Source organism: Ranitomeya variabilis, chromosome 7 (assembly GCF_051348905.1).
Source record: "Ranitomeya variabilis isolate aRanVar5 chromosome 7, aRanVar5.hap1, whole genome shotgun sequence".
In the NCBI taxonomy this organism is placed as follows: domain Eukaryota; kingdom Metazoa; phylum Chordata; class Amphibia; order Anura; family Dendrobatidae; genus Ranitomeya; species Ranitomeya variabilis.
In genome coordinates, this window is record NC_135238.1 from 21,819,325 (window position 1) to 21,832,319 (window position 12,995).

Below are 12,995 nucleotides of genomic sequence, written 5' to 3' on the forward strand. Positions count from 1 at the left end.
TGATCCTATATAGGTTGTTAGGTTCCAGCCACCTAGTCGGGACACCAAAAAATAGAGTTTTATGACAGGCTCACATATTATGCTGCTCCTCTGGGTGATCACTAGTGTGTATGGAGCGCCCCCGTGGGCAGTGGGGTACTCGGTACCGGGTCCTTCGGTTCTCAGTGGGGAAGTCACGGTGGCTGACCCGGTCCGTGGCCCTTGGGAGGTCCGTTGTAAAAGGGGGAAAGGTCTTTAAAAGGATATGTTCGTGATGCCACCTGTGGTATTCGGTCAGGGTGACCGACGCTGCTTAGGGGTCCGCTGGGGTGATGTGATGGCAGCTAGATGGTATACCTTCCCACAGGTGAAGTGTATCCCCAGGGCTCCCAGTGTGTGGATGGTGAGAGGCGCAGTGAAGAACGAGGACACAAGGTTGTAGTCTCTTTACCTTTTTACTGAAGGCTTCAGCATCCACAGTCCAGGGCACCAGATCACAGGGCAGGCAGAGTCCAGCCGGTTTGGAGGCAAATCCAGAGTCCCCTTATCCAGGTGGAAATCAGTAGCCTTCCTCTAGCGCCTGGGTGTTGTAGTACCTTACTGCTAAGCCTCTCATAATTTCCTCACAACTGTTGTAGATATTCTAGATGTTATGTCTCTCTCTCTCTCTGTCCCCCGGATGGATAGGAACAAACCCGTATGACCGGTGGCTTGAGGCTTTTTACAGGGACTCTAGCACGCCCCGGCCTCTGAGGGGTGCCACCTTGCCTCCTGGGTACGGGGCGGATCAGTAACTTGCAATTAGCTGTCCTGCCGGTCTCTGGAGCAAGGCATAAAGGACTGTTGCACCCTCGGTGTTCCAGCTACCGGATCCTGCGCCTCAGAAGGAGGCAGCCTGTGCAGGGCAAAACTCCTTCTGGTTTTCACTCCTTTTGCTATGACTTCTTTCTCACTCTCTACAATACAGTTCTCTGTTCGTGTCCTTTCGCACGTGGGGCAGGCACAGCTCCATGACCTTCTGTCTCAGCCTCTGACAGGCTCCCACCCCTGTCTAGGACCAACTACCTGAGCAAAGCTCAGCTAGCAACTGCCTGAGCGAAGCCCAGTCAGCATCCGCCTAACTTCCTATCCAGACCACTAGTCTTACCTAATTGTGTAGAGTGCCCTAATAAATAGGAGCATAGCTCCCCCTGGTGGACTGGAGTATGAAATGTGTTGCATGTTTGTGAACCTGGACTCAGTTGTCCTTCTTTTGCCTCCAAACGTAACATCACTCCCCCCTACAGGAGAATGATATTACTGCAATGACCAGGACCCTGGGGTGCTGCATGTACATAGACATATAGGTCTGGGATTTCTTGTCATCTTATCCAAATGCGCCTTTACGAAACCTTCAGACAGTAGAGAAGAGAGTAACACATAACTGAAGGATCTGACAACATAGCTGCTATTCGTAGACTGTAGCCGGAGACACATAAGTGGGCACAGAAGCTGCAGACACCAAACTCTAGTCTTTAGAGTGAACATTTCACTGAGTAGTTCCTCTAATTGGGGCCAATCCCCTGATTCTGGAACAGTTTTTCTTTTTTTCCTGTGCCCCTCCATTCCAAAGTTATGACCCCCAGTAATAATGGTGCAAATTTTCCCTTCAGCCAAGTGGGCGTATATCACAGACGTCCTGTGTGAGTGTGGCCGTGTTTTGATTGGTCAGCGTCACAGGAGGAACAACAAACACCCACACAGAAGTTGTGAGGTACACGCCCAGTTGGTCGAAGAGAAAGTTTCCATGGTTTTTTTTGGAGGGGAATAACTTTGTAACGCAGGGTCGCAGATGAAAAAGAAAAACTGTTCCCAAATCAGAGGAGCAGCGGCAATTAGAGGAAATACCGGTAGTTGAAATTAAAAAAAATTCCAGTGACAGGTTCACATTACCAAATATTTTTTTTCTTACAAAGTGTGATATTGGACAGCAAGCCCTTGTTTGAGGATGGAGGGGTGGGATGTCTCGAACCCACGACTGCAGATAGCCCCTTTTTTCAATATGTGCGGTATTATATAATTTGTGTTAATTTGTTTGCTTCTTCCTTGTTTCTGCCCGCAGCCATAATTATGTTATAATAAATGACTGACACCGTGCCACAACTAAAGTTTTTATACCATGAGCGCAATATTATTATAAGCTGTTACATTATAAAGGAATGTTTGAACCTCTACATGATTTACAAGAATGGAGAGATTAGGTCATGAGGAAGGGATTAATGGAAGATTACAGTGAGGTTTATACAAACAAGACTTCAAAGACTGGGCTATCCTGAAACTATACTATGTATACAGGTTCATCCTTTAGAATGTAGACTAAAAAATACTGCTATGGCCCCTTTAAGAGTGGCAAAAGGGCAAGATATATAAGCTACATGGCTCACGTTTACTATTGGTTGTGGTCACAATTCAATATGGAGGTGGCCCTAGTCATATTAGCTGTTGAAAAGCTAAGGGCCCACACACTGGTCATACACAGGGGCCACATGTTCTCTCTATGATGAGTCAATAAAATCCAACTCCTAAAATTTTCATCATTCTTTATTGAAAAAATCACTAAACTAGAACATATATCAATGTAATAAAAAACAGCAGAGAATATACAACCTGCGCCTCCTACATATATATGTTTCCCTCTTTCCTCTAAGATTGGTTAGTTAGGCCTTAGGACAGTGGTCTCCAACCTGTGACTTTCTTGCTTTGCTGAGAGTTGTAGTTTTACAGAAGTTGGAAAACAGGTTGGAAACCACTGCCAAAGGCATAACTAATCGATCTTGAATCCGGCCTCAAAAGGCAAAGTTAATCAATCTCAGTAGATCGAAATCTACAAATGATCCCTGGGATTTACTGAGGATTTGCACCTCTACATGATTCCTACACATTATCCACTACTAAGTGGAACTGTCATGTTAATTTTTATTTTATAACTCTATACTATATATTAAAATAAGGAATTTTGTAATATATTTTATCAAAGAAATCTGCGTATTTCTCCTCCTGGACTGATCTGTCATTTACAATTCGTGGGTAAAATCTGTATTCAGTGAAGACAGACTTTCCCATTACCGAGAATGGAGATGGCAGTTGATGTTTTTTAATATTTTATGGAGGAGTGAGGAGCTAGAGGCGGACCCAGACGTTCTGCTCCTCACTACTACATAGAATTTTATAAGCACCAACTGCCATCTCCAAACTTTGAAGACCGATTTTACCAGTGAATTGAGAATTTTGAGAAAGAAACAGATATATCTAATAAGATATATTCCAACCGTTCTCATTTTCATGTGTACTGTTGATTTGTGAAAAGAAAGTTAAAATGATGGTTACTCCTTAAAAAAACTAATATTTTAGGTAGAAAAAATTCTACTACATCTATAGCCTTACCGCTACGTATATTTATGTCCTTTATAGCACAATTTGCCTTAATGGGAACTGACGGATAATTAGGATCACACTGTCAGTATGACAAATGAAAATGACTGCTATCATCCATGTCTTCACCATCATGACCTAAAACTGGATCATGTTGACATCTATTGACCTCCGCACTTTATTCTTGGTGACCGTGCTGCACTTCTGTAGGATCTCCTCTGGTTTGGGTCTTGTGGGGATTTGGGGCAGGCCATACGCTGATGAGGTCGTGGACAGTGAGATATCGGAGGTGCTCAGGAAAGAGACGCCACTATTGGAGGAGCTACGTCTACTTCCTGACACACTCTCTAGATCCGAGTCCAGGTCAGACCTGGCTTCAGACCCCAGTGACGTGTTCCCCAATGACTGTAACCTTCCTCTATCTCTTTGTCTCTGCTCGTCTATCGATGGTCGGAAGGATAGAAAAGAATACGTGTCTCCAAACCACCTATCTTCCTGCAGATTGGGTGTGGAAGCAAGGCGCTCTCTGCCGAGGATGTGATGGAACTTTTCACACGGGTTGGAGTACGGCTTTAGGTAAAGGGATGGGATGTAGCCGGTTCTTTTGTTGTATCTGTGGACATAAACGTACAATTTTATAACTTGGATAGGTCTAGAAAATCTTCTCGAAACTGCACCACACCTTTACATGGGTGGTGTCTGGTATTGTAGCTTGATTTCTTTGTAGTGACTGGGACAGATGTTCGTCATAGTCATGTTTTGATGATAGAATCCCATGGAGAGTTACTTCTGGCCAGGTCAGCACTCCCGCTATGACTGTAGAGGAAACGAACCAGCACTCTCATCTGTTAGGCAGAGTATTGTTTGAGTTCACAGTTCCGACACTCTCATAGGCTGCTCTGGTGGAAAGACCTGAACTGATAACAGGGACACCTTGACTATGATATAGGAAGATGTTCTCCCACAGCCAATTATCTCTTACCCCCTTAACGACCTTTGATTTACACACATCACAGGTTTGGTGCATGTTTATGGAGAGGCTCAGGAGCTGAACTCACTGGATACAGAGCAGGTGCCAGCTGTGTTATACAGCCAGAAACTGTCTCGAACAGCCAAGATTGGAGCAAGCTCTGATCACTGCTGTTTAACCATCCAGAATCTCACATTTAAATGCCTATGAATGCAATACGCCCCATTCCATAGCAGGGTGACGATGGGCTGCAATGGCAGCCGGTGCCTACTGAAGACATCTTTGTACTCCCATGAAGCCCAGCTTGTGGCTGGGCTTCATTCAAAATCACTGAATATTGGAGCATCAGGCTATGAGCACACGTCAGGATTTCTTGCAGAAATTTCCTGACAAAAACTGGACATTTCTTCCAGAAATCCGCATGTGTTTTTTTCGCGTTTTTTTATGCGTTCTTTGCACGTTTTTTGTGTTTTTTTTTCGCCTTTTTTCCCAATGCATTAAATAGCGGGAAAAACGCAAAAAATCCACAAAATTAATGAACGTGCTGCTTTTTTTACCGCGATGCGTTTTTTTTTCGCGGAAAAAAACGCATCATGTGCACAAAAATTGCAGAATGCCAGAATGCATTCTAAATGATAAGATGCATATGTATCTTATCATTTAGAAACGCAAAAAATCCTGAACATGTGCACATACCCTCAAAGTATATATTACAAGTGGTCAAAAAGATTGCAGGTTCAAATCCCCTAGAACTAAAAACTATTTAAAAAGTAGTCGAACTTTAAAAAAAAAAAAATGTAAAAAAAATCTACTCCAGAATTAAAGAAATTAAAAAGACGTATTGGAAATCATCACGTCCGTAAAAGTCCAACCTATCAAAATATAAAAATATTTAACCCCTCCAGTAAACAAAGTAAAGAAAAATACTTGGATGCGGCAGAATTGCTGTTTTTCGATCAATGCACTTTCAACAAAAAAATAAATACAAACTGATCAAAATGTCATATGTAACACAAAACCAATAGAAACTACATATTACATCGTAAAAAAACAAGCCCTCCAATAGAAAAATATTTATTTTTTACGGATCTCAAAAATTGCGACACAAACCAAATTATTAACATATTAAAAAACGATATCTAATTGTACTGACCTGAAGAATCCTAGGATTTTTACTGCGCACGGAAAACCCCAAAACAATGGCTGAATTGTTGTTTTTTTATTTTACCACACTTGTAATTGTTTTTCCCTACTTTTCACTTCTTTATATGGTAATGTGAATGGGGCCATTTAAAACTACAACTTGTTCCGTAAAAAAACAAGTCTTCATATGACTATGTGAATGGAAAAATAAAAGAAAACAAAAGTGCAAAAAATAAAAATGGTAGCTTTCTTAAGGAGTTACCCTATAAAAAATATTTATGATCTATCCATATGAAAAATATGTGATTGCTGAGGCTCCGGCTGATTGAGAGAATGGGGGTCCAAAATTCCTTCTGCTGTATGAATGAGGTGTTACTGAGCATGTGCGACCACCTCTTCTATAGTGGTCGCACGTGCTCAGTCCTGCTCTAATCACAATGAGACTTTGGGACATCTCTTACGATCGGTGGTCGGATCTCCAGCGATCAGACATCTATCACCTATCCGATGATATATGTTGTTTATGGGATAACCCCTTAATCCTTTCCACCTGCCACTGGTGACTAGTATGTAACAGATCCTCCTCCATCGCTATTTCACCATTAAACCAAAAAAAGTGAAGTTAAACACCCTAAAACGCCCAAAAATCCCCACCTGATGAGCCACCAGCCAGAATCTGATTTTCTCAAGACTTCCACCATGACGCCGATCCCCACAGAAAGTTCATCAAAATTCTGAGCCTCATAGCCTTTTATCACCACACACAAGGTACCTATTCAAGAATGGAGAAAATCAATGTCAGAGAAAGTCAGGACCCAGATCACTCTTGGTATACACCCTTAAATGCTTTATTTATTTTTTTTTCAAATATCTTAACTGACTCTGAATATATCTTTAAAGTGGTCAGAATTTTTGTGTTAGGACACAGAGCTCAAAATCTCCTGCATAGACTTAATAAATAACATTCACAATACCTGCAGTCACCACCAGAGGGAGCACACTGCATACAGTTTATACATAAAACTCAATACTAATTAAGTATGCAGTGTGCTCCCTCTAGTGGTGGCTGTTGAGATAGCATGAAAAGATTAGTGCCATTTGGCTCCAGCAGAATAGGATAGATCATTTTGAATATGAATTTCTGACAATAATATGATAATTTGAGTTGAGGACTAAACAAATGAGTGTAAGATTCATCATACCTTCTTCTTGGCATTCTTTGACAATGTCGAATTCTTCTGTTTTTCTGTGATCTTGCAAATAAGGTGCTGGAAACCAGGCTAATTGTCGCTCTTCGTTCTCCACCAGCCACCATCCTGCGATTACAAGTGATAATTTACATATTTGCAGTTCACTTCCATGACCACTAGGCGGACACACACAATCACAAATGATTTGGCTTATAGGGGGTGTATGAGATCAGAATACATTAGTACCACTCCTGCCCCCATTGTTGAATTGGAACTGAGCTACAATACCAGTCACCGCCTGATGACACAAGTGGCGCTATTTCAGCAAAACACAGCACCTGCTCACGTACCAGTGTTCTCCTTAAGCAGAACGTCGAGGAATTCATATCGCTTCACTCTGAATGCCCGGTCCCTCAGATCCGCCGTCTCATAGTCGGCCATACACATGTATTTGGAGCATCTGAGAGGAGCGGAGATATCGGGGGTGTGAGATGAGACGATCAGAGTCTCCTCTTTTTTCTCTGACGGCATTATGACAAGGCTGAAAGAAAAGAAAAGATGGAATGCTAAGATTCAGTCCAAGATTCTGGATCCTGACGTGCAGATATGAGGCTTATTACATACATGGATCTTCAGGCTTATTAACCTCTTAAAGGGGTGTTCCCACTTAACATACTTATGGCATATTGGCAGCACCCCTCCCCTTCAGGGACACCGTTATTATTGACCTTGGGGGATTTTAGAAGATAAAAAAAGAATTGTATTTATTTATTTTTCAATGTATTTTTTTTTTTTCATAAAAAGCGGGGGCTCCTCCTTCAGCAGGGAAGCTCCTCCTTCAGCAGGGAAGCTCCACCTTCAGCAGGAAGGCTCCTCCTTCAGCAGGGAAGCTCCTCCTTCAGCAGGGAAGCCCCTCCTTCAGCAGGAAGGCTCCTCCTTCAGCAGGGAAGCTACTCCTTCAGCAGGGAAGCTACTCCTTCAGCAGGAAGCCTCCTCCTTCAGCAGGAAGGCTCCTCCTTCAGCAGGTAAGCTCCTCCTTCAGCAGGGAAGCTCCTCCTTCAGCAGAGAAGCTCCTCCTTCAGCAGGGAAGCTCCTTCTTCAGCAGGAAGGCTCCTCCTTCAGCAGGAAGGCTCCTCCTTCAGCAGAGAAGCTCCTCCTTCAGCAGGGAAGCCTCCTCCTTCAGCAAGAAGGCTCCTCCTTCAGCAGGGAAGCTCCTCCTTCAGCAGAGAAGCTCCTCCTTCAGCAGGGAAGCTCCTTCTTCAGCAGGAAGGCTCCTCCTTCAGCAGGAAGGCTCCTCCTTCAGCAGAGAAGCTCCTCCTTCAACAGAAAGGCTCCTTCAACAGGGAAGCTCCTCCTTCAGCAGGAAGGCTCCTCCTTCAGCAGGGAAGCTCCTCCTTCAGCAGGAAAGCTCCTCCTTCAGCAGGGAAGCTCCTCCTTCAGCAGATAAGCTCCTCCTTCAACAGGGAAGCTCCTCCTTCAGCAGGAAGGCTTCTCCTTCAACAAGGAGGCTCCTCCCTCTGTCTAACCGGTTAGCTGCCGTGATCACAAATGATTGCGGCATCTAAGGGGTTAAATCCAATCCAGGCCACCATATCTTTATAATAATGTGAGCTATGGAGGACTCTTATAATCTGAACATTATATATGAAGTCTGGGCAGATCTTCACCTGTCTTCAGGGAATGACGGCTTCAGGTCGCAGTGTTGTAGTGTGAAAAACTGAACCACAATATCGCTCTGTGAAATCTTGGCATCCAGCTTCAGCAAAGAATGTGAATAGGCCTCTAGGAGCCGTAGTCTTCCTAAGAACCTCTTGGAGACGTTCCTCTTCGTCATAGTCCTGGGAGCATCTGAAAAGAAGAAAAAATCAAATCTAGAAAGAGATTCCATTTTTAGAACCATGCTGCCACCTAGTGGTGACATTTGATAATGACAGGTTGTTCAAATTTTTTTGCCGTCACTTTAATTTTAAAATTCCAATTTTTTACTATTTTCTGATCTGATTTTTCCAAAAGTGGAAATCCCCGTTAAGCCTAAAATTATGTAATGCACATGGATTTTTGTAACTTCTTTTAGGAACGATTATTAGCATTTTTTAACTATTTTTACTTTTTTTTTTCTTTTTCTGTGTGCCATGTTCGTCAACTCTAAATTTGTCAAGGAGCCATAAATTACACAATCCTTGTTTCAGTAAAAGCTCATATAACAGCAATGCTGATTGTGCTCGGTAGCCCTCATAAAGATGCATGATATATTTTGTCCGCCTGCAGTCACCACTAGGGGGAGCTAAGGAGCTTACTGCAGACTGTATTATCATGCAGTTCATTGCATACACAGTATAACGTAAGCTCATGAGCTCCCTCTGTTGGTGACTGCAAGCAGCTACAATTTTATTATTGATCTCCATGTTATTGACCTCTTTATATATTATCATAAAATAAATGCAATAATGTATCATTTTTCTTCTCACCTTTCAGTTTGGGCAGTGTTCTTTCTGTCTTATTTAGGGCTCCAGCTTCTAATGGGAATTTTTTCTTAAGATCTCTCTAAGTACAAAAGACAACATGCTTTATCATTCAGTAGGAGCATGCCTTTTCCTCTAATCTTAAACTGAATTTTCATATTTGCGCACAATTAAGTCCCCTACGGGGACTACAAAAATAATAAAAAAAAACCCTAGAAACATTTTTGTAAAAAACGCAATAAAATGTTCAAAAAGATCAAAGAAGAAAAACAAAACCAATTTTTTCTCCTAAATTAAAACAATAAAAAAGCAACAATAAAAGGCACAGCTTTCAAAATAACAAATACTTTATTTTTCAATTGTTCGAAAAAGTTAATACATTTGGTAACGATCTACAGAATAAAATTTGCACGCATTTTATACCACACAGCAAATTATTAAAAAATTGCTACATTATTATTTTTTTGTTTTACAATTTCCTTCCCTAAAAAAAAAATGATGTTTTTGAATTCTTATCCTTATATGCAACTTACCTGGAATTTCTTAAATTCTCCAAATGTTCTGTAGATCAGGACCTTGTTGTGGTCGGACCATGAAACTGAAAACATGTATGTCTGAAAGAGCAGAAGGCAGGTGAGAAATAGCGCTAAAATTACTTATTATTACACTTTTTATCATACTGATATTTCGCGAATCTATAACCCAAAAATTTCCTGAAAATCATAAAAAAAATTCCTCTTGACACCAGAAAATATTTTTTTCTATGCCTACGTTATATTAAATAATTCATATAAATAACCTAACTATAAAAAGTAATCGCAATATAAGCAACTTTCAACTTTCATTCTTAATAATGTATTACAAATATAAAATAAATGTCTTAAATGTGACTCTAAGTTTTGTATATTACAATTCTATTGGCCGCCTCACATGCTGGACGATAATACTGTGTATAATAACCCGGGTCTCACCTTATCATTGCCATGTTGCATTAATCCAATGGCTTCAACATTGACGGGATGCCGGCTGCTACTTTCCTTCATCTTTGTGTAGATGCTAAAACTAAAGTCTGTAGAAGGCAGACATAGGTCATGTATAGCCAGAAGGACGGGCTTGGGTTCTGCCCCTCCGTCCAATCACGAAGGTGTGTCTGGTTACTTTTACTGGTGATGACTCATAAAATCATGTCTCGTCCTTTCTGGGGAAAAAATAATTGTACTCCGTCCTTCCTGTCCACACAGGTGTCTACAGCTGAAATCAGATAGATACTGTATGTAGAGCTCAAATAGATTCCTGGCATAGCAGAGCGCACCGGCACTACGTAATAAGAAAAGTACTGAGTTATATAAACTAAATATTCCAAATATTAAGGCGTGGGCGATAAGAAGCCATTATACACACACACTGATTTCTGGATTACTCCTTTTTAGCAAGAATTAGTTTCTCTGACATGTCTTCTTGTTCAGCTACAAGTTCAGAGCTCAGTGAACGTTACCAGGCGACATGCTTTCTCGCATGCCCTTGATTCTTTATAATGAGGATTACTAGACATTAGCAAATGTCCCAAAATTCATTCAGATTCACTCAAATCTGCCGGCAGTTTTGATTTAGTTTGAATAAAATTTGGCCCAAATCGAATGTGCACGAAAAATATCTCTCCGGACCCCAAAGTAAAATAAATGGAAGTCTGGGAAGGACAACTCCCCGCCCAGTCCCCATTATGCCCGCTCTGGGTTTTGGATTGTTCTAGCCACCAGTTTGTTAGATGCTTGAAAAATGTCAACTTTGGTAAGTCCAATGTTATGGGAAATATAAAAAAATCAGCTCATTATGAATTGATTTGTCCATCTCTTGGCAGATGGACAATTTCTAAGATTTGTTTTCTTTGACATGCCAAGTTCAGAGCTCAGTGAGCGTTATCCGGGTGATATGCTTTCTCTCAAGTATTCCCTTCTCTCCATGTTCTGTATAGTCTGCTTTACTTTTAATCAAGTGGATTACTCCTGGTTTCTCAAGATTTGTTCTCTCTGGCAGACACACCTTCTTGTTCAGCTGTAAGTTCAGAGCTCAGTGAGCATTATATAGGTGACATTCTATAACTCAAGCCTTTCCCTCTCTCCATATCCTAAATAGCCTTCTTGACTCAATATCACAGGAATTTCTCTCTTTTTTTGAGAGATTTGCCCTGTCTTGAGATTTCTGCTTGTTTAGCTGCAAGTTCAGAGCTCAGTGAGCATTATCTAGGTAACATGCTTTTTCTCAAGAATTTTCCTCTTTCCATCTCCCAAATTGCCTTCTCAACTCTTTATCAAGGGTATTTTCCCCTTCTTTCAAAGATTTGCTCTCTCTCTGATACCATTGCTTGTTCAGCTGCAAGTTCAGAGCTCAATGAGCGTTATCTGGGTGACCTGCTTGCTCTCGAGCATTTCCTTCTCTCCATGCTCTGTATAGCTTGCTTTACTCTTAATCAATCCTTTTTTTCTCAATATTTTCTCTCTCTGACAGTTTAGCTGCTAGTTAAATTAGCTTATTCACAATAATCTTTCAGTGTAAATGAAACTTAATCCTGTTGACTCTGTGATGAGAAGTCCTGCTTTCAAAATGCCTCCATATACACTAGACAAATCCTTGGTTCAGACCGCAGTCTCACAATGCGGGCCAGTCACATCCATAAAATGTAGATCTGCATCGCTCACTGAGCGGCATGGTCTGTAAATCGGACCAGAATAGTGCACGATAGGATTTGTTATACAGGTCTGTGTGGAAAGTCAGTAATGGTCTGTGTGCTCGCTGGGTGCAGTCTGTTATGCACATGGACAAAACACAGTCGCCTTAATGAGCTCTAAAGTCGGATAAAACTGCTAATTTTGCAAAATTGGCTGATCAAGTAATGGGTCTCAAACACGTGGCCCAAGGGTCTAATCTGTGGTCTGTGAGGCACTGGAGCAGGCGTCAGTGCCGGGGAGCGGTTACAGTCACCGTTCACTATGCACAGAGCGGTGACTGATACCATGTTGGCGGCACCACCCCTATGACCTATGACAGAGAGCGGGGCTGCTGGGGGGGGGATAAAGGTCAGTTTTCAATGTATGTCTATGAGAGCTTCCTTCTGGTCTCATAGACTTACAATGAGAACTTGTGACTGTTACCTCTGACTTCCGGTCAGTCAGAAGTTGCGGTCACAAAATGGCGCTGGGGGAATGGAGCAGCGCTGAGAAAGGGTGAATACAATGGTGGGTAAATATAACACTATGGTATGGGACCTTAGCGCTAAAAAAAAAAATGCTGGAGTGCTTTAACCGCACAACAAGTAGGCCACAAGTAATGTTAGGGCTGAATTGTCCTATACAGCTTGCTTTACGCTTAGTCAATGGTTGTCAAGGATTCTCTGGCCCTTCTCATCTGGAGGATAGAGGCACTGACGGTGTTATATCCACAGTTGCCTGCCAGGATGCTGTCAGCAGGAAAAAAAAAGTCTTCTGGGCCTGTACTTTTCTCAACTAGTTTTATATCAGTCAATCAAATCCCCCTTTTTTAAACAGCATTGGAAAAATGAAAGCAGAAGGGTGACAAAGCCGGAGGCCTACATGACCCTAGTGAAAGAAACCATATAGTGTCATAATGGTGAATAAAGATCAGAACGTGAGTTACAATCACATGGCTGAGTAAATCGCTTCTGTTTGCACATAGAATAAATATTGATACAGGAAATAAATATAGAAAATGCTGTCCCACAGAAGGGAGGAACGTCGCCAGGGCTTAGTAACTGCAGGTAGTCACGCATAGCACCAGTGTAAATCCTTCATCCCTTAAAAAATACTTTGAGGACAATGGAGTCAG

General features: G+C 41.8%; 1 protein-coding gene across 1 annotated transcript; it reads right to left on the reverse strand.

Moving 5' to 3' along the window:
* Window positions 1–2,543: 2,543 nt before the first annotated feature.
* On the reverse strand, window positions 2,544–10,317 carry LOC143785525 (NADPH oxidase organizer 1-like). The gene is made up of 8 exons (XM_077274435.1): window positions 10,127–10,317; window positions 9,689–9,769; window positions 9,162–9,237; window positions 8,361–8,541; window positions 7,044–7,234; window positions 6,706–6,819; window positions 6,158–6,275; window positions 2,544–4,003 (listed from the first exon to the last, which is right to left on the reverse strand). Exons 1-8 carry the CDS (start codon window positions 10,196–10,198, stop codon window positions 3,529–3,531), a joined length of 1,308 nt encoding a protein of 435 aa, XP_077130550.1. The 5' UTR covers window positions 10,199–10,317; the 3' UTR covers window positions 2,544–3,528.
* Window positions 10,318–12,995: the final 2,678 nt, after the last annotated feature.